This window comes from Lepisosteus oculatus, chromosome 4, assembly GCF_040954835.1.
Source record: "Lepisosteus oculatus isolate fLepOcu1 chromosome 4, fLepOcu1.hap2, whole genome shotgun sequence".
Classification (NCBI taxonomy): Eukaryota; Metazoa; Chordata; class Actinopteri; order Semionotiformes; family Lepisosteidae; genus Lepisosteus; species Lepisosteus oculatus.
The window spans coordinates 16,820,050-16,841,600 of record NC_090699.1 but is presented as its reverse complement, the minus strand read 5'-3'; the positions used below and the strand labels follow the sequence as shown (position 1 = coordinate 16,841,600).

Genomic DNA, 21,551 nt, shown 5'->3' with positions numbered 1-21,551 from the left:
TGTATATATATATAATACATTACATTTGTTGTATATAAATAAAGAGCACTTGGCTAAGTCGTTTAAATCATAACATGTTTCGAAGGCGATTCCAAATATATTCATCAGTTCGTGATGTTTATCTCGAAAGATGCCGAGCAGTAATTAGCAACTAAGGCTCGGGCGAAAAGGTTTTTGATCTGGATTCGCCGCGGTGCAACTGAATATCACATATAATAAAAAAACAGAATTATTAACTGGAAAATAATAATAGTAGAATGCAAAAAAACCCAACATTGTTTCTTTCGTTATCAGTGTGGTACCTCTAGCTGCTTCCACAAATTATTTTTTTATCAGCCTTCTGCAGCTAATTAGCGAGCCTGACAGCGTAAGGATGTCTAGCGAGATGCCGAGACGGAAGCTGGAGGAGTCCATGACAGTGCGCTTGCCCCCATCTCTTTAAGAGCTCCCTCCTTCTCCCGATGTGGCAGGGAGCGCTGCTATCTTTACAATCACGCTGATGTGAAGCGACCGGGACATGCAGCCTGTAAACAGGCCATCAGTTCGGAGCTGAAGGTGGCCGCTATAGAACTTGACAGCATCATTGCTTTGATTACGCTCGTGGTCCCCAGACGTGATTGAAAGGTTCTGCTGGATGGAGCATCCTACCGGCAACGTCAGCTCCCAGGTGTGGATGCAAGCAGTCAGCTCCTCATCGGAGCCGGGGAAGCCAAGCCGACAGCGCAGCCAGCGCGCACCAGCCCCAGCCCACCATCTCGCTGCCAGCGCTGCCCAGTTATCAGCAGCGCTGACCTTTTTCCCTTCGCTATCTTGTCAAAATTGACAATGTATAATGTGACAGTAACGAAGAAAGAAAAGGACGCGGTCACGGCCGGGGCCCGAAATTAAATAGAATTAGCCATTTGAACACAGGGCCATCGCGTCACGTGGGGTGCGGCGCGGCGCCGAGGAGAAAAGGGGAGACCCAAGCGGGGGCATTGGGTCCAGGGAGTCATTTGCATTAGCGGAGCGCGGAGGCCGGGCGGGCTGCTGTCAGGGCAGGGGAAGAGGTGCCGGTCGCGCTGCCAGTGGGTCAGGCCGTGACGCGCTGACATTGTCACGACTCCGGAAACCCGCTCTGCGGTTTTGACCAGAACCGACATTTGGATTTGATTTTTTTGTGTGTGTCTGTTATACGTCAGAGCCCCCACTCCAAAAGTCTATGTTTTTACCATAAAGGAATCGACAGCATACATAGCGTTTGTTGCATACGTGTTAGAGCTGTGGATTTGATGTGGGATATTATGAGAGAAACTGGAGCAGGAGGGTTCTAAATATTTTTAGAATTATGTGTTGAAATACTTGCAGAAGTCTGAAGTGTTTTCAGTTACGTTAATAAAACAGATTTCAAATAATGTGAGGATGTATTACTCTGTATATGAATCAGAGTACTGTACCACTTGCGCTGACACATTTTGAGGGTCTTCTTAATTAACCGAGCAAGCACATCTAGTGTGTGTGAACGATTGTGTATTCTGGAGCACACAGGGAGAATTGTCAGAGAATCTTCAAGTGAAAAAAAACAATATCAGTGACCTTTAGAGATGTCCTGATGGCACAATGTGTGCGATACGCTTTTATTCAGTGAACTTCACGCTGTTATCTACATTTTTAGATGCTGGACTGCTCACCCTTGTTTACCACCGTAGACATCAAACAAAGTTGTTGAAACCGTGCAAGTGTAACGGAAAAAGCGGTTTGGTTCCTGCAGCGGGGAAGTCTTTTCCTTTTTTTTTTTTTTTTTTTCCTAAAGCACTTTTCCGCTTTTAGACAGGCTTGGAAGTTGTTTCCTTTTTTTCTGTGTCTGTGACATACGCTGTTTTCCGGCCTGTGTGTCACAGAGCGCTGCCCGCGGGGAGGGAAAGGTCACAGATCCCAGGCTGCGGGAGGAAACTCCTTTGGCTACAGGAGTGCGAGGTTTTCCTGCACAGCAGCACTTGATTAGTAGCACCAGTGAATGATATTTGGCTTTTTTTCACTGGTATTGTATTAAATGTTAATGTAAGGATGCAACCGATAATGTGAGATGATAAAGATCCTACACACTTGCTGCCTGCCCTGTGCTTGGCCTTTTTAAAGCCCCGCAGGAGAAGACAATGTGCAAAACAACTCCTGCTGCATAACCTGAGTAATAAACGTAGGCAGACAGGACACACTCCTTTCAGAGAGTATATCAGGTATCATGTGGCTGTGTCAGTTTCCTTTTAAGTGGTTTGGTCAAATTCTATTTACGACAAAAGCGGAGGAATATGAAGGGTAGCGTGCTGTATGCTTTGATGTTTGACATGAAGTTGCAAGGCTGAGGAAATGACAGAGGTGGCTGAAGATCGGTGCTGTCACAACCCCCCTGACTTATGAGGAATGAGCCAGGGAGCTGCTGCAAGGGTGAAGATGGGGTGGAGGCAGGGTGGAGGAAGGATGCATGGAGTCATGGGCAGAAACATTTGTACATAGTAGAACAGAAGTTTAATATTACAATTTGACCTCCTCTCAAAATTTGATGAACCATTTGTGTTACAGATTTTAAGTTAAATATTCCTAAATACATTTGCAAAATGTAATAGGTATTTCATTTTTTTATTATATGTTTTTGTAATTGTTGAAAATCCATGATACTCAGAAGGGCTTTTAATTTATAAGCTCACTTAAAGAGACTGTTGTATGATGTATTTCTTGTACTTTCTTGTAGCCACAATAACATCTACAGTATGTGGAAGTCATTGAACTAGGGATCAAATACATTTATTTATTTTTACTTTTGTAAATGTTGGGCGTAGAATTCTTTACTAATTGTTTTCCTTTACAGAATTCCAAACTGACATTTTACGTCCTTCCTTCCTAGAGTCCTTTCAAGTCGTTGTGCGAGGGAATGGGTTTTTACACGCCAGGAACACTGAACAAGTCTTGTGCAGCTTTAAAATCAATGACACCATCACCATAAGTGAGTGGTTCCTTCAGTTGTTTTTTGTATTTTTTTCTATTTTGGTTTTTTATTTTTTCGAAAGAAAAATAATTCCAGAATGCAACTGCAATGTTACTTAAATGTCATTGTGGATAAACAGCACAACAGCTACATTGTAAAAGTTTGTTAATATCTCTGTTTCTTTAAAAACTGCTTTATAAATGTTTATCAAATATTTTTAGCCAAAGGCACGGTAATACAGTTTCTTTGTGCTTATATGCAAAATATTACGATTTGTATAAATGTTGTATCTGGGAGAAAAAAAATTCTCAGAACAGAAGAAAAATCAACATTCTGTTTTTTGCAGATGAGAAGCCCGCGGATATAACGGATACATATTTACTCTGTCCAGCGCCAGTTATAGACGAGGTTGGAAAGTAAGTCCCTCTTCATTTTCTAATAAACACACACAAATGATACTTAAGTCTTTTATTTCTGCTCGATTTGGTTTGCTTGTAGCGAGATTGGGAGACTTGTAGTGGAGATAAATAGCAGTAAAACAACGACATGAGCAGTGAGCACCAATGTTCCCTCTAAGCTGTGCGCATGTGTGTGCGCGCGCGCACACGGGTTATGAAATCAACCCACATAGGAAATTGAACTGCGCACAAAAAATAAAATTCCCCCAAAAATGATCATAATAAAACAAACATGGTTGTCAATCAAAAATGCAAAATTGACCACATGAGACGGGCTGCGAAAGGCCCACCTTGGCTGTGTGCTTTATTACTGCTACTCGATCATCGATATCTGTGCTCTCGTAGTCTCGTACCTCCCTGCTCATGCTCACTCGACACTCAGTCTCTATGACTGGGCTTATTGAATCGCTGTCCCAGTCTTTTGGATTCTATGAGAATGACTATATTAACAAAAAATAATTTCAGGTTTACCATTTTACATACACTCAATGTAGTGCACACAAGTTTTTGGCACTAGTTAAAAAACTTGAAATTTTGGCACGCACAGGGCATGAAAAATTAGAGAGGACATTGGTGTGCACGCAAGTGAAGTCCACTCAAAACTTCACAGGGAGAAGAAAGTTTGACGTACTGAAACCTTCTTTATGTAACGGGTACTCCAGTAAGAATCATCGATTTTATTTTCTATAGCACCTTTCAAGATCCTACAGATGGAGTGCAATAATAATTTAAAGGCAGGATTTAAAAGTGTTGATTGACTCGTCAGGACCTGATAAGGGCTGGATCATTCCACAACTTTGTTGCAGCTATTAAGATATTACTTGGGTTAGTTTCAGGATGCAGTAGGAATCATAATTTCATTCTTCTCTTCCTTTATGCAGTCGTAACAATCTCATGCAACATCCCTTTTATCAATCAGCAGTTCTTTTTCTAATGAGCAAAGACAAACAGCCCCGACGTATGGAGGCACAAGACAGGGATTCATCCAGTCGTGGGGAGAGGCTGGTATTGCACTGACTTGTGTGAGAAACTGTTCAGGAGTCCCTGTCTGTGCCCCGGGCAGCGATCATGCCACCCCAAGCATGAAACCGGCCGAACGAGGGCCCCAGTTTGAAAAAGATGTGTGAAGAGAGGCCTGAAGAAAGCCTGTAGCATTTTTTTCCCCCCTGCAGCTCAGTCAGGCCCCACTTGATATTCATCCCTTACAGAGCTTGGTATGTAATTATGCTGGTTCTGGACACCTCGAGGAACGTTGGTGTTGAAACTTGTTGCAAGACGTGTTTGGGATTTTGAATTCTGACAAGCTTTTCCTTTCTCCGTTGCCGTTAAGTAAATGTGTCATTTATCTGGTCCCCACACTTCAGTTCTTTTTCACCTTCACTGAAAACAATATTCCTTAAATGAGTTCACACGATCGTGATTGTGATGTATTTTAGCTTTCCTCCATATGACACATCAGCTTCAAAAACAAGTCCTGGAAAAGTGTTGGTTACAAGTGATACCTGACGTTTCTGAACTAACATCACTTTATTAACCCTTTACAATTTCTTGCATTAGCAATTTGTCTTTTCGCATACCCCAGCTTGCTCTCCATGAGACACACAGACACACAGACAGGGAGAGACGCTTGGGGTCAGAGCACAGGGTCTGCCATTGTACAGCACCCCTGGAACAGTTGGGGTTAAGGGCCTTGCTCAGGGGCCCAACGGAGTACAAATACAAACTATGTACTGAAATGGCCATGAAATATGATGTCTTTTCTTTGAGTAATGCCTTTCATTATGCTGTGACATACCTTATGTGCCTTTTGGTTATCTTCTTTTAAGTACAGTTCGAATGAACTTTATATATTAAAAATATATTACAAAACCTCAAGAGTTTAATGATTAAATCTGTTTTATGACTACGTAATGTTTTCCTGTCATGTAAATTTAAAAGAGGAAATGTATGGATGATTATTGTATTGGAAATATATGGAAAACCATGCATAGACAGCAAGGCACAGGAATTTCTTATCCTAGCAGGACATCCGGGAACCTTAATCATTCTTCCACTTGTACTGAGGCACGTTGTGGTTTCTTATAGTTAAATAATCGTATTATACAAGCTCCGTCTGCACAAAGAGATTCACCATGTACTTCTATACACCTCCTGTATGACAAGCCTCCCGAAAGGTAGTGGTTTCTCTTGGTGCAACAGGGCTCCGTCTCCTCCAGGTATGCTCCCAGCTATGAGATCTGGCAAGCACCCACATTTATTCTCTATTGAAGTGTAATGGCAATAATTATGGACCATTTGGGGTGTAATGGGGCCTAAGGCAAAACACAACCTATTATAACTGAGTGGATGACTTGCAGGAGCAGTGAGGGGATGAGCAGAAAGAACTCAACTGTAAGAGCCAAAGGGACAATGCATTTTAGAATCAGCAGTGAAATGAATTACATTTGCTGGCAAATAGGTTATGTATACTGGCATGAACACCGAATGCTTTTGGGTGGGAGAAACAGGAATGAGGAAGACGCAGAGTGCTCTCTTGTATTGCTCTGTGGAGTCTCCAGCCAGCATAGTGGTGGCAGGGTCCCTACAGTTTATTTTCTGATACATCAGAAACACATACTGTATAGGGGCTGTGCAGTCTAATCTGGATTGTGGATTGCTACACAAATGTTACACACAGATTAGAGTCGAATTTGAATTTAGAAGGATTCTGTTTTTCTTCACAATTTTGAATCTGCCCATCTTCAGAGACTAGGCAGAGGCGCAGCTTCATCCCAGGCAGGTATACTGGGGCAGATAAACCTTTAAATTTGTTGATCTTGCATCGATCAACATAGGGGGCTGACTAGTGTTTTTGAAAAACCCTTCCCAAGTCTTTTTCTAAGTTGAGATAAAACTCAATAGATGTCACCCACAACCAAACCCTTTTCAGTTTTTCACCTGAAAAAGTGCTGCTTTAAAATTTCTGAACCATTCTGCATAACATGGCAGATTATGCATCCTGCTCCTGCTCAGACGCCAATTTACACTTTATAGGTACGACTCTAGCACATAGTGAAGATATTTTAAAATATGCTTTGTATATTTAGTACCGTGAGTGTCAATGTTTCGGCACACATTAACTGTGTTTTAACCCCCTAGTACAGTATTTTTACAATCCCATCACTTCGTCCAAACATCACTAGATATAAGCAATCATGCTAAGCTATGTCAGTAAACTATAAAATTATGTATTTCTCTAACTGTAATTAATATTGACAATAGACTAACATAAATATGGATATTAATTAATATTGACAACTGATATCCCCTTCTAGATACAGTTCCACATGGGACCTTGGGCCCTATGCTTCTGGGTGGGAGGATGGCAATCCAACACAGATTGTAGTAAAAATGGGAACAGATAGCTGCTCTTGAAATGAATACTAACCAGGCATTTGTGAATGAAAGGCATGGTTTGAGGAAGTGAACCGTGGGGTGTTGTCCGAGGTGCACATGACTTGATTCAGATTTCTTCCGTGTTTCGTGTCGTACGGAGCGGCGGTGAGTGTTATCATTCAAACGCGCCATGACTGCAGCCTTCCAGAACACGCTCTCAGAAGTCGGGGTGATCGACTGATTGACGGAAAACGAGATCGCGCTGTCACCGTGCGCCTTAACATCGCTCCGCCGCATCCCTCCCAGTATCCCGCCTGGAAGGGCTAAACACGCCTTAGCAAGAAAAGAGGGAAGGAGGCTGGAACTTTAGTCTGCCGCCACGCGCATGCAACAGTTGCATGTCACTGCTGTGCTCGTCCATTCTGAGGCCCCCGCAGCAGGACAGTGACAGTAGCGCCGTTCTCTCTCCTTCTGACACACAGGGCTTCCCAGCAGGGCAACTCTTTCTGGCAAATAAAAATGATTTCTTTTTTATTGCTGTTGTTTCTGATTAAATTTAAACCTTAAGCTGCGTACCTCGTGTATTGAAGTGGTTTGGATGTTGCCTGTTTCGGTTGCTCTGCAGCTTTACTCGGGCTTGTCTTGGCTTGTTGCAACAAGGGAAAACTATAAAACGAGCTTGTACACTTATGTTTTCACATCCCCATTTGCTTGTTTTCAGTCGGTTGCTCATGCTTCTTGCCAAAGTGAACAGTACTAATGGTACCTTACTTACTGTGTTTTAAATAGGACAGTTAAAGTAGGAATCAGAGATCTCATTGGAAGGCTATATGGAGACCCACAGCTAAAGCACAAGCCACAGGGTCAGGAAGTACACAGATGAGAGGAGGACACCCAGTCCCTATAGCTCACTTGTTTCCTTTGGTTTCTTTGACAGCATGGCCGGGGGACCTGTTCCAGACTCCCACCAGCTTTTGTGTAAAGTAGTTCATTTCTCAGGATTCCCCAGTCCCCCAGACAGGCGTTAAAAAGGAGTTCCTTTCTGTGCAACCTGTGAGTTGCCTTTTACGAAAGCAGAGATCGAAGACTCACTGTTTTAACATTAACAAGTGTGCCAACGAGCTGAGTGTGTGCCCAAATTGCTTTTTGCTGACTGAGAGTGAGTTATGGAACAGAAACACTTGCCTTCCCTTGTCGTCCCAGTCCTAGAAGATCACACCTCTCCTGCCGCCTTGGAACAATATCCACTTATACATCTTTTCTCAAGAGAGAACAAGAAGATCTCCAGCTTTATTGTTATTTTTTCCCATGACCTTTACGACATTACAAAAGTCCTTCTCCAATTTACATTTTATTAGTGTTTCTCTAAGAACTTTCGGAAATTATCTAGTCTCGTGAAACAGTATCACTGCCTGATTCTCCTGCTCTAGTATAATACTAATGGCTGCAGTGGCTTAATCTGTCCTCCTGTTCAGCTGCTCTTGTTCTGATGTTCCTCTGACACAGCTCTTCTCACGCTGTACAAAGGTCCATGGTTAGACCAAAAGAGTAAAATACCTTTTTGTAATCTTTTTCACATGCCATGCTCTGATGACAAATTGTACCCAATTTACCTTTGAGTTTTCTCCCTAAATTATGTTGTGAAATCAAAACGATTTACTGCTTTTCTAGTTAAGTGCCTAGTAAAAAAAATGTTCCTCAGAAACCTTGGTTCTGAAATTTCTTTAATTAATGTCATTATACTAGAACTTGATATGTATATTTTATATGTACATTACTCTTGTTTGCAGTGTTTGTTCTAAACTATGTAGATTCTGAAATGAAGTTTACTTGCTGATAACATATCTTTAGGATCTCAAAATTATATCCGCAACTTGCAATTTCACATTTTTTATTTACCAAGTTTTCCAGGAGTGCAGTGACAGGCAAGTCAGATATAGTTTCAAGATATTTGTGTAAAAAAATCATATTTAGTTTAGTCTTAGAAAGAGTTCAAAGAAGAATGCTTCCTGATCTCATGAGATTATCGTATGTGGACTAGGTTACTGAGATTTTATGCAAATAAATAATATCCTAAGATTAACAGACAGGTTCAGCCTAAAGAAACTATTTTGCACTCGGCAGTGAAACAAGGACATGAGGTTACAAAAAATGAAACCTAAAGGCGAATTGGTGTGGTACACAGATGGAAAGGGTTGTGTATGTCTGAAACAGGTTTCTGACCTGGGCGATTGAAGCCCAAACTCCGGGATCTTGAAATGAAATTTTAGACTCAAATTAGCTACCAAGCTACCAAACAAGCAGGTTGAGCTGAGTGGTCTTTTTTCCTTTACAATCCTTCCTGTGTTGTTTTTTCTGTGGCTCTTGCAGCATAACACTGTTTTGCTTGAAATTATTGATTACCTTATGAGTAGTCTATATTTTGTCAGTTTATTATGTTAGCAGTTCATTTGACCCGAGTTCTAGAAAATTCTTAGATGTATAATTATTCTGATAAAAGGTTTTGACAGTCTGTAGTTTCTCATTAAAAGGGCAAGTTGAAACTAGTACTAGTACAGGAAAGACTTTGCTATTTTTGGATGCCAAGCAGAGGAGACTTAAATGTGTGCACATGCTCTAAAAGATGCTGGGATAAATAATTTCCACCACAGAGATGTTTTCAGATGGTTTGGTACCATAAAGCAAATATCTTTCATGCTTAAACAATCATATTGTGTGTTGCCCTGCAGCAGCTGTCAGAGAGAATTTGTTGGGATCTTTTCTGTTCTCCATCTCTTTATTCATCTGACAGTTTTATTAATTTTTGCTTCCATTCAGCTAATGCTGTAAGGTTGATGTATTCAGTTCTTGCACATGGAAAACACACACTTAAGTGATGTGCAGACGCAGATTAAAGAGAAGCTCTTTGAAACGTGACAAAATTAGCCAGTGAATAATTTAATTTCAAAACTGTGCTTCTCTTTCAGAGTTGTTTATCTGCAGGTCAGCATGAATGAGGGCTTGACCTTCATCACCAGCTCTGTCCACATTACCAGCACAGAATGTGTAAGTAAAAGACGTCAGCCTCAGCTCCAGATCTCTTTCTAATTCTGAGCTGACTCAGCATGTCGATCAGTTCACTGAGCAACCTTTGCATGCCTAAATATACTTAATTACCTATCCCCCAAATGAATGTGTAATACGGTCTTTCCTCAGGAGTGAAAGGCCATCTCCTCTTTCTAGTATTCTTTGTACTTTCACTTTCACTGTCCTCTGAGTTCAGTTCGATACTGAAAGATTTCTTGCTTTCCTGCTCTTTTCGTTTCCTGTACAGACTCCATCTCCTCCTCCTGCTCTTCCTCCTCTCTTGGTTTGCTCAGAGGGTTTCCATTTTCTTGAGTAAGTTTCCTCAGACCCCTCGCTCTGCAGCCATTTTAATCCCCTGGCTGTGGTGGTTTGAAGGTACTTTATATCCAAAGCTGCCAAGCGGCTCTGCCAGTCAGTATCAGGGGATATGTTACTGCATGTGCTTTTCACACAGCAATCTTCTTACTGCTTTTACAAAAATTCACAACTGTGTTTGTTGCTCATCTACGTGCGCTAAGATTCAAGACTGTGGTTTTGTTTTATCCTCTCTGCAGTTTGACGGAACAATTCTTTTGATCACTCTTCTGGTCCTGTTCTTGTTATTGGCACTTTTACTGATGTGGTGGTTCTGGCCTCTGTGTTGCACTGTGGTGAGTTTCATTGCTTTGTCATTTTAGTCTTATCTACGCTGAACCCTAATGGCTTGAAATAGCTAGAAGGGAAGACATCCTTAACAGAAGTTCAGAGACATCATTTACCTTCTCAAAGTAAGGAGGCAAACACGCAGCAGTCGTGTGTAGCTTGTGTTGTTGACTGTGTGGTATTCTGTATGCTCTTAAAGTTTAAATGCCAGGATACGTTTTCATACCTCAGCTTTTGGGTGCAGCACCAGACGATAGAGTTGATCCGAGAAGTTTGATCCTATCATATTTCTCCACAGATCTATTGCAGTAATGCACACTTTGATTTCTGTTGCCACAGCATTCAAAATAAGTGGATTTTGATTGCGTGCTGATATGTCCCAGCTACAGTGAGTTTAACGTCTTACACTGCCTTGTGTTACAGGTGATCAAAGAGCCGCCTCCACCCCCTCCTCCTGAGCCGGTAAGTTAGCCATCCTCCTCTGATCTCACCAGGTCCTGACTACAGCTATACAGCAAGTATAGATACACAAGGCCTACTGTAGCATACCGTCTGTGACGAGTGCAGCACCTCTCCATGCTGAGATTCAATCAGGGCCGCCCGAGGGCAGCTTCAGCCTCAGAAACACACAGCGCCACTTCCCAGATGGCCCACGTCAGTGCTGTCCAGGTTCCAGGGGGGGTGATGTCACCTTCTGTAACAGGCTCGCATGTATGTCCCAGGGGATTGTAACCAATTTAAAAAAATAACCGTTTTTATCAATATACTGTATCAGTTAAGGAAACAGTTCAGGTTTTTTTCCCTTTTAAACCAGCTGAGTTTTGCAAGTGTCATACATACTGTACAGTTATGAATTTTAAATGATGAAATGCATTTATTTTTTTAGAAAAAAGCATGAGTGGAGTAGATAAGCTTTGTGCAGAAAAGCTGGTGGAGAGAAAGAAGCATTAATTGCGCTGGATCTGCCACTGAAGGGATTAACTGTCTGTTAATAGAAGTCAACGCATTTTGAAAAGAGCAGGAAAATATAATGGACTTCTTGTTCATTCCCAGAGGGTAGCTGCTAACAGCTGTAGTGTCTGTTGAATTTCTTTTCCACTGTACGTCTGTGTTTTGAGGATTTGAGCCAAACTCCTTTGACACTAAGGCCTGAGTGCATATATCGGCTTCTCTAGAATTTTTAATTTAAATGACAAACCATGATGTACAGATTTAGAAATTTGTCATGTTGGTTACTGGCCAGATATTTTTAAGTTTGGCTTCATAATTTAGAAGGTCCAATGGATTCTGAAATATCAAGCCTTATCTTTAGACGAATAACCGCAGGCCTGCTTTAAAATGCAGTAGTTATACTCAAATGTTCCTTTCAAAATGTTAGTATGTTTGTTTTTAGAAACATCCCAGGGAAGGAGCACATTGGTGTTAAGTTATTTGTCAGTCACATTGACTTATTCTTGCTTCTTGGGAAGTCATAGATTTGGCATCATTTTAATGGTAAGTCTGAAATAGTTGAAGACAATCCAGATCCTTGCAAACGTGCTGATAATGGAAAGAACTCCAGGGCCCTGAGTCTTGGAGCTGAGGCCTGACGTTCATTTTCTTTGAGTTCTGATGAGAGCTGCTTGGTCTGTGCTCAGGAGTCAGACGATGAGGACGGGATGCCTAAGAAGAAGTGGCCCACTGTTGACGCGTCGTACTATGGAGGGCGAGGTGTCGGGGGAATAAAAAGAATGGAGGCAAGTGGTATTTGGAGTTTATAGAGCTGTGCGAGAACAGTAAGGTTCCTTGGTGTGCTCTGTTGTTTGTATGGCAGAGATCACGTTAAAGGAAACACAGTGCTGACCCTGTTGTCTCTTGCCTCTGGCTTGAACTCTAGTGTAAAGCTTATGTCTAATTAGTGCTCAGAACAAGAACCTTTACTACAAGATTAATGATTTCTTTCATCGTAAACAAGCTTATACTGTAAATGGCTTTGAGAGTTTTTTTTTTTCCATCATTGCAGCACACATGGCAGGAATGCCTTTGAAGTAGGTTCCAGAATCTGATGACTGTTTTTAAAGCTCATATCATTTTTATGAGCTGGTCTCAAGCACAGGTTGTAGCTCAAGTTTCAAGCGTGTATGCAAATTTCAGGTTCGCTGGGGAGGGAAAGGGTCTACAGAAGAAGGAGCGAAACTAGAAAAACCCAAAAATGCCGTCATCAAAATGCCAGAGCAAGAGTTTGAACCGTATGAGCCCAGACCCAGGAAACAGGGCAGCAGGAGGCAGCCACAGCAGAGAAAGTGGTACACACCCATCCAGGTAACACACATGTTCTCTCACACACACCCATCCAGGTAACACACACGTTCTCTCACACACACCCATCCAGGTAACACACACACTCTCTCACACACACCCATCCAGGTAACACACATGTTCTCTCACACACACCCATCCAGGTAACACACACGTTCTCTCACACACACCCATCCAGGTAACACACACACTCTCTCACACACACCCATCCAGGTAACACACATGTTCTCTCACACACACCCATCCAGGTAACACACATGTTCTCTCACACACACCCATCCAGGTAACACACACACTCTCTCACACACACCCATCCAGGTAACACACACACTCTCTCACACGCACCCATCCAGGTAACACACACGTTCTCTCACACACACCCATCCAGGTAACACACACGTCCTCTCACACCCATCCAGGTAACACACACACTCTCTCACACGCACCCATCCAGGTAACACACACGTTCTCTCACACACACCCATCCAGGTAACACACACACTCTCTCACACGCACCCATCCAGGTAACACACACGTTCTCTCACACACACCCATCCAGGTAACACACACGTTCTCTCACACACACCCATCCAGGTAACACACACACTCATCCAGGTAACACACACACTCTCTCACACATCCAGGTAACACACACACTCTCTCACACACACCCATCCAGGTAACACACACTCTCTCTCACACACACACATCGAAGTAACACACTCTCTCACACACACCCATCCAGGTAACACACTCTTAAAACAGACACATCTAGGTAACACACACTCTCTCACACACATCCAGGTAATACACACTCTCTCACACACATCCAGGTGACAGACTCTGAGTTCACCTGCAGTGCAAAGAGCAGGATGCTCCCTGAAGCTGCTGTGTTTGGGGTTGACGGGTCTCCTGTTGTGTTTCGCAGGGTAAACTGGACGCTCTGTGGGCGCTGTTTCGTCGAGGCTACGATCAGGTGTCCCTCATGAGGCCCCAGCCTGGGGATCAGGTATGTACATCGAATGTAATGTTTTATTACAATCAATTAATATGTCAAAGTCTGCTGTCTTTTTGGCAGAATATAAACTGACCAAATTCCTAGATGGCTGAACTATTTTTTCTTGAAAAGCAAAACTCACTTACTGTGGAGTAAGAGGGACATTACTGTTAGTAATATAATCAGATGTTAAGGAAAAGTTATCTGCAGGTCAGAAATACATTTTTATATTATTGGAATTTTGTAGTATTTCATTTTAGTGATCAATTTCAAACCATTTTTTTTTCAAACCATTTTCATGCTCGTCACTGCTGAGACAGCAATGGTCTCAGAAGGGGCTGGCGTGAACTGGTTCAGATTACATCTCTTCTTCAAAATCATCGGATCAGCAGGTGTAGAACCTGAACTAAATCTCAGTGCGATTTGACTCCTTGATTAAAACACATGCACCGTGTTTTCAGGTTGAAGATAAAGTCTGAGCAGGAGTAAGGGTACGTGTTACTGTTACACATGGTTTTGGATTTGCAATTACAGCTTAAACTAAATTTAGGGTTATGACTGGAGTTAAGCTTTGTGTTAGAGTAATGGCAATGTTTGAGTTGAAGCTAGGTTTAGGGTTAGTATTAAGAGTGAATCATGGGTTATGTTTAAAGAAAGGGCTATTGTAGGATTTAAGTCAGACCTTCTTGGCAGAGACCCTTAGACTCCTCTATTCAAAGATGTTTTTTAAAAAAGAGACACTTCTTCTTTTTAAATTTTGTATCACAAAATGGACTTGTTGCCAGTATCAGGGTAGGTATTAGAGCAAGAATTAGGGTTAGGGCTGCATTAGGGTAGGTCAATGGCAGGGTAAAGCTTAGGTTAGGTTGTGGAAGGATGGTGAGGGTGTAGGTTAAGACTGGAGATTGTGTTCTGTATAGATTTAGGTCAAAGTTTAGTGTTGTATTTTGAGGTTAGGGTTAGGGTCAGGATAATGGTGAGGCAAAGGTTAAGGCTAGTGCAAGAGTTGGAGGTGGGATAACAGATAGGTTCGAAGTTGGAGGTAGGATTAGAGAAATTGGGTTAGGGTTGGATCAAAGGGAAAGTTTTGGTCTTGCAATAGTGTGAGGGTTAAAATGAAGAAGGGAGTATTTGGTTTGTTGAAATGCTGCTTAAGAATGCTGTGGCTGAAGTGGTCAGCAGCTGCATTGTGTCTGTGAACCAGGCCAGACCAGTTCACAGTATATTGTTTATCTGAACCCAAGCAGAAGAGTATTGCAATGTGATTCCACTCCCTTTGTGACTATGTTTTGAATAACGTTATCTGTCTTGAATAGTTTTTTTCAAAGCACATAATGCTGCAGTAAAATATCTTTTACCCCACAGTGGAAAAGTCTGTCTTTTTTGTTTTGTCTGCTTTACATCTTAGTAGTTAAAATCAGCCTAATTAAAAAATACAATGTAAGCTTTTGTAACCATTCTTTATTTGAGACAAGAATTGAAAATGTAAAACTATAAATATAGATTTCTAATTAAACAGTAGGAATAATATACATTTAAATTGAAAACAGGCAAAGGTCCTATCCTATCCAAATTGTTGTTTCTTTCATGAAAATACTTGTTTAATTTCAGAATTAGGAGAAAAATAAAAAGTCATTTTTAGTGAACAAGTACATTAATAAGCTTAAAATTAAAACATTTTATTTGAGAAGAAGCTTTTCTTTTAGAACTCAAGTCTTATTGTGTTAGCTTTTGCAGGAAAAAGGCCTATCAAGTTTCAAAATGAAAAAAAAATGTGTGAATGCTTTCATGAAAAACCTGTAATATTTCTGCTTAAGGATTATATGATCTTTAAAAAATACTACACATTGTGCTTGGAGGAAGCTTTTCAGTTCCATGTGCTGTGCTGTAGTGGCTTCTCCACATTGTGGCTTTGCAGTGGTTCAGCAGAACAACAGTGCAAACAATGTGTCTGCTATGAAGCATTATTCTATCACCAAGGAGTTAGTCATGGTAATGAGGCACTGAATAGTACCATTCACTCAAGCTTGGTTTGAGTGTCCTGTGTTGCTATATGCAGGGAAATAACTTCCTTTCAATTACAAGCAAAGTAGTCAGAATTAATCCATATTTAATAATGGCATTTTTTTAAATAGTGCTTCTGTGTAAAAAGGCAAAAGCTCTGTAACTAAATTCACTTTAATGTCCAACTCTCATTAAATTGCAAAATGTAAGGGAACACTGGTTTTGTACTGGAAAACAGCCTGTTAAAGTCCTCAGTGTGTCTACAGAGTGCTATTTTCTCAGCCCACCTGCAGCTTGAAGTAATGGATTTCAGTTTGCTGCTCAATGTCATCTTGACCCTGAGACACAGTGGCATGTTCATGTGTCTCTAAGAGACTCCCCTCTCCTCTCTTCTCTCAAACCCTGGTTTAGAAAAAAAAGTACACACCCTGCGTGGCTGGGGAAGAGCTCTCTACAGCTGCTTTGTTTGGGTTTGGAAAGATCTGCGTGTTATATGGGAGACAGGAGAGCAATTAAACCTTCCAGGTGTATCTTAAAGATGTTTTTGTCATTTCAGTAGCTGCAGAGAGTTTGTGTGGAAATTTTCTGTCCGACAAAGAGTTAAACCTGTTACGAAATGTGTTTGTTTTCATAGCTGACTTCAGCACTGGCCCTCAGACTCAAAAATGATTATTTTGCTTTTTTATAAAATACCACAGAGGTGGCGCAATGGACCAATGGTGCAGTGGTTGCCATGGCAGCCTTGCAGTGCTGCGGTCCTGGGTTCATTTCCTGGGCTGCTGCTACCTGCTTCTGGGAAAACTGTCCCTTTGGTGTGAGTGTGTCTGTCCCATAATGGACAGATGTCTTATCCAGGGTGCATCCTGTCTTGTGCCCGTTGCTTGCTGGGATAGGCTCTGGCTCCCCTACAGCCCTGTATTGCATTAAACAGTTAGAAGAAAGGTGGATGGATTAAGTACAATAATCACTGTTTTCTAACATGCTATTTGTCAACAATATATGGACAGAGACGTACTCCAGAAAGCGGAAGTTTTGTATTAACAGATTTATTATTAATTTTTATCAGCAATTATATCCATGTACATTTGAATTGTTTTCCGTTTGCCGACATTTGGCTTTTTAAAATGTCAAGTGTCCTGTTGCCTGCTCCCATGTTAAAACAACTGCAATCACAATTTCCTGGCACCGTGTAGAACGATGTGGATATACTGAAGGAACGTTTGGGTCAAATCCTTTACCAAAAGGCCACATCAAAGACACTGCGCTGCTGCTTCTGTGAGGAGTTAGTTTTATTGTCCAGTTGTTGCTGTAATTACTGACTGAATAAGAGGCCCACTTGAAGCCTGTCTTTGTCCTTCTTTTGTCTATCCTCTGCCAAAGGAACTGTGGTCAAAGTGCTCAGCTTCAATGGTCCCTACTGGCCAATTGATACATTCCCCGCAGAAAAGAAATCGCAAAGACAATTTCAAGAGTTTTTGTGTGCGTTTTATCTTGGTTTGTTTTATTCCTGACACAGGCTAAAATGTGAGACATCGTTTTCCAAGAGACTGAATCCAGTTACCAGGGGAACTTTTTATTTCCCTGAATTTACATGTCAAGGAGAGAGGAATGCTTCTCCAGGTCTTTCCATTGATATCCTACGTGGCTTTCTTCTGAGGTTTCACTAAGGGGGGGTGGCCCAGAAAGCAGATACTTGGTGGTCTGTTTTAATACCTTATTAAACAGAGAGCCCCCCTAACGTGACATGAGGCCATTTACAACCAGAGGCCGGCGTGTTATTGTGAGGGACCATTGTGAGGGAGGCGAGGGGGGCCCTGATTGATTCGGTGGAGTCAGGCTGGGGGCAAGCCCGTCCGTTTCAGTGCTCGTGCGCAGCGAAAAGGACAATTTGGTGAGCAGCACAGCAACAGCCCCGCACAAGAGCGAACATATGGCCGGACTGAGAGGGGAGCCTCATGAATACTGTGCAGATGCGGGAGGAGATGGGGGGGGAGCTCTTTCCATATGGTGCTTCAGCCACCCTCTCTGGTCCCGGCCAGGCAGTCAGCTGGAGCCCCAGAGCTCAGGAAGCTTGCCTCTTCCCCTTCGCTTGCACGGACAGGCTGGCCTTCCGACTGGAGACGGGGGGAGAGACCGTGGCCGCGGTTTAGATCACTCACTGCGGCTGAACCGATGCGACTCTGACACGGTGCTTTAAAGATTAAATGCATGCCACACAGCGGGAGCACAACATGGCAGTGGAGGTGCATGGGCAGCGTTACGACTGTCAGTCTTCGTTAGCCTGTCGGGATTTCTCTAGCAGCGCGGCGACGGCCGTGAAAACGGGTTACTGCTCTTCGTAGGACAGAAACCGCAGGAGAAACATTTATTTCAAGCGGCGCTGCCCTCCTTACCCAGCCTAACTGAAACACAGCCAGGCATTTAGAGGGAAGCCGACTGCGGACGGAGGCAGAGTAGAATGTCTTTTACAGGAGGTAGCAGGACAGAGCGATTCACAGGATGTGACATTAATGCATTTCGTTCCTCCAGACATCACCACCAATCACAAATTGTACGTTCGATTGGGCACTTTCTGGCTGTTCTTCTAGATCTGCAGAGTTGAATTATTTTGCGCTTGCCACAGAATGTTACGCTACAATATAGATATATGCATTGTATTATATATGTCAAGTATTGTGGGGGTTTTTTTTAGCATGCCCTCTTCTGGGACAGAAGGCTTTTCTTTGTATTTAAAAAAACTAGGCCATTCCTTTTCTACCCTTAATCCAGAGCTAAAAGCACACCCAACAAAGAAGGGAATCTCTTCTGTCACAATATGGCTCATGGCCTTTAAACTCTCCATCTGTTTGTCTGACAAGTGATCAAACAGCGTGGCAGAAACTGGCAACACACTGACGGCCCCTCTCATTGTAACTCATGTGAAAGTAATTCAGAAGGATTTAGGGGTTCTTACTTGATTGTGTACCAAAACGGGCTGGATATACATTAAGTGTTGCTGTGCTTTTTGCTGTAGTCAACATGTTTAGAAACCAGTGGCGAAACCTTGATGACTCCATGAAATTGTGTCTGAAATTAATCATCTTACATTTTTTGTCTTTTCTTTTAATCTACATTTCTCCCCTGTTCTGTATATCATTAGGTTATTGTTGGTAGGGATATCAAGTTATCACCTCCCACTTTCTCAATGAATGCTCGGAATAAGTGCCAGTAGGTTGTTCACAGACTTTCCTGGTTTAAATATAAGGACACAATTGGTTGTGTTTTGATATTTCATGCTGTGATCAAAACAGAATTTGATCAAAGAGCTGGCCTGATGAAAAACACACTCGCTATAGTGGACCAAGAAAATCAGAGAGGGCACTTGTCAGTGAGGACTACATTTCCACAGTGCTGCTGCAACAGAGCTTGTGAGAACTGGGGTTATATTATATACTTGTATGCACCATGTGATTTTCTTTTTATAGAGAATTGTATAACTTGGTAGTAAATGATTAGGGAACCTATGAAAAACTTAAGGATGTGTAGCCAAGAAGACCGTGGTGAAAAGGAACAAACATGCATGATACCAGCAGAACAAACCGCGGGCAAGAAACTATCGGTTACAGTTCGATCATTCTCATTTCAGATTTTGCCCAATACTGCCCCATCTTGTTGTTTTTTTTACGGTTTATTCATTTCACTGGTTATTTCTTCCCGAATGTGCCGCTTGCTCCCTTCCTGACTCCTCACGCTGGGCTCTGCCTGTTCTTCCTCCCGCACAGGGGCGCTGCATTAACTTCACCCGGGTGAAAGAAGAAGCGAACCGCGCCCCTCCCCGCGCTCCTCCGCGCACTCCCAGCCCCGACCGCCCGCCGCAGGACCACGTGCCCCTGATCGCCAGCCCCGCGTCTCCGCCCCAGAGCGCCCCGCCCTCCCGGGGAACGTCCCTCAGCCGGCCGCCCCCCGGGCCCCCGCCTGCCCGCGCTCCGCCCGGGCCGCCCGGGCCACCGCCGTCGCGGCCCCCTCCCTGCCCCGACCACCGACCCTGAGAGCGGCAGGAGTCCCCGCTACACTGAGCGCCTGCTTCCGCAGCCTCTGCTCTGGCCTGAACATATAGTATTTATTGAAGCTGGGGTTCACTGAAGAGGTATGAGGTTTGTTGCTGGACAGCAAAAAAAAAAATATAGTACCGTCTTAAAACATCTAAGATCAACTACTGAGCATCCCAGACAAAAAAAAGAAAAATGTAAACGTCCAGAATTCAGAAGAATGTTCCTGAGATGTACAGATACATTAGGGTTGACTTTTCTATTGTTCACACTGATTTGTTAAAAGCTAAACTCACAGTGTACTAACCTCTGTGCCTTACCACCAGGTTAAAGTAGGTTACTGTCATATTTCTGATTTAAAAAAAGTCGAATATTTTGGGTCCACGATCTGATTTCATTTGTAAGCTACTCGATCGCCCCTTGCTTCTACTGGTTTGATGACGTCTGATAACTGCCAACCCTCTTATTATCAAGCAATTACTTGCTTATTGCTTATTTCCCTTTTGCTTTTTAGCTTTGTGACTTAAGGTACGCCGGAAGGGTGCAGAACTCACACTCACAAGTCACATTTAGGCTGCCACGATATGAGGCTCTTGTATGTATAGGATGGGAATGGAAAGCAGTTTTCTGAAATGCAGGAAAAGGGTTGGCTGTTTTTTCGTGCTGTAGAAGTGTCTTCAGTTGTGATGACAAAAAAAGAAACTGTTTAATGTGAACGGAGATGATGCCGAGAGATATTTTTTAAAGTGTTTTTTTTTTTTAAGGAACTGGAAGGTCATAAATGAATTAAAAGGTCCGTTGGTTTTTTTTACTGTTCCAGCTGAAAATGAATCCGCTTTCCAAGTGCGGCAGGAGATATACTGGTCCCGTTAGAAAGATCCTCTCCCTTTCAGCGCTGAATTTCCCTGTCTCGCGCAGCTTATTTTCTACTATCCACGAGCATCCTGTATTTGAATACAATTGATGTGGTTTTACGAGAACTCTTACAACAAACACTTGGAGACTGCAGGGCAGTTGTAATTTATTTACCCAGGGGCCAGCTGTAGGTACTGGAAATTGACAAGGTGTCTGCTGATGGCTCAGGACACTATGCATGTGATGACAACATTTCAGTTAACTTTCATTTACTTTACTACACAGTACCTTCTAGATTTTCGTGTTACTTTATTACGTTGATTATTACAGAATATCTTTTGTTGTTGTTGTTGTTGTATTCATTTGTTACATCACTGTTAAACAAATGGAATGAGGAAGAAAGGGGGTTGCATGCATATCTTCTCTGCCAACGTTGTTCTCCGTGGTACACAGGCATACAACTCTTCCATGTCTAAACTGTATATAAAGTCTGCTTTCTCACAGGTGACGATGTCAGTTTGTATTACAAGCGTATGGGTTTTGGAGCAATATCCCACTAAACTATTAGGATGGCGTAGTTACAGGTGCATTTATATTAAACCTATGTATTAAGTAGCTCTTTGTACCCGTGTTTATTTCTTATGCATCAGGATGACTGTCTAGAAGCTTTTATAGGAGGGAAACAACTTTTGTACTCCAACAAAGCTTAAACATAAGATACTGGAATGCTGAAATTCTTAGTTACTACAGTATGTTACATGTATTAACAGCAGTACTTCAGGAATTGTGGAAAGATGTACGTAACATGTTTTCATGAAATAAAAGATTTTACACAGTACTAATAAAGATAAACTTCCAACAAAAAA

The 21,551-nt window shown here is 42.3% G+C and overlaps 1 protein-coding gene across 1 annotated transcript in view; it reads left to right on the top strand.

Annotated features, from left to right (window-relative positions):
• Positions 1-21,551, top strand: part of antxr1d (ANTXR cell adhesion molecule 1d) — a 34,929-nt gene extending 13,378 nt beyond the window's left edge. The window contains exons 10-18 of the mRNA XM_015346255.2: positions 2,882-2,980; positions 3,309-3,378; positions 9,762-9,840; positions 10,416-10,511; positions 10,927-10,965; positions 12,141-12,239; positions 12,637-12,804; positions 13,730-13,810; positions 19,564-21,551. Coding sequence (XP_015201741.2) covers positions 2,882-2,980; positions 3,309-3,378; positions 9,762-9,840; positions 10,416-10,511; positions 10,927-10,965; positions 12,141-12,239; positions 12,637-12,804; positions 13,730-13,810; positions 19,564-19,830 — 998 coding nt within the window. The 3' untranslated portion in view covers positions 19,831-21,551. The remainder of the gene's footprint in view (positions 1-2,881; positions 2,981-3,308; positions 3,379-9,761; positions 9,841-10,415; positions 10,512-10,926; positions 10,966-12,140; positions 12,240-12,636; positions 12,805-13,729; positions 13,811-19,563) is intronic.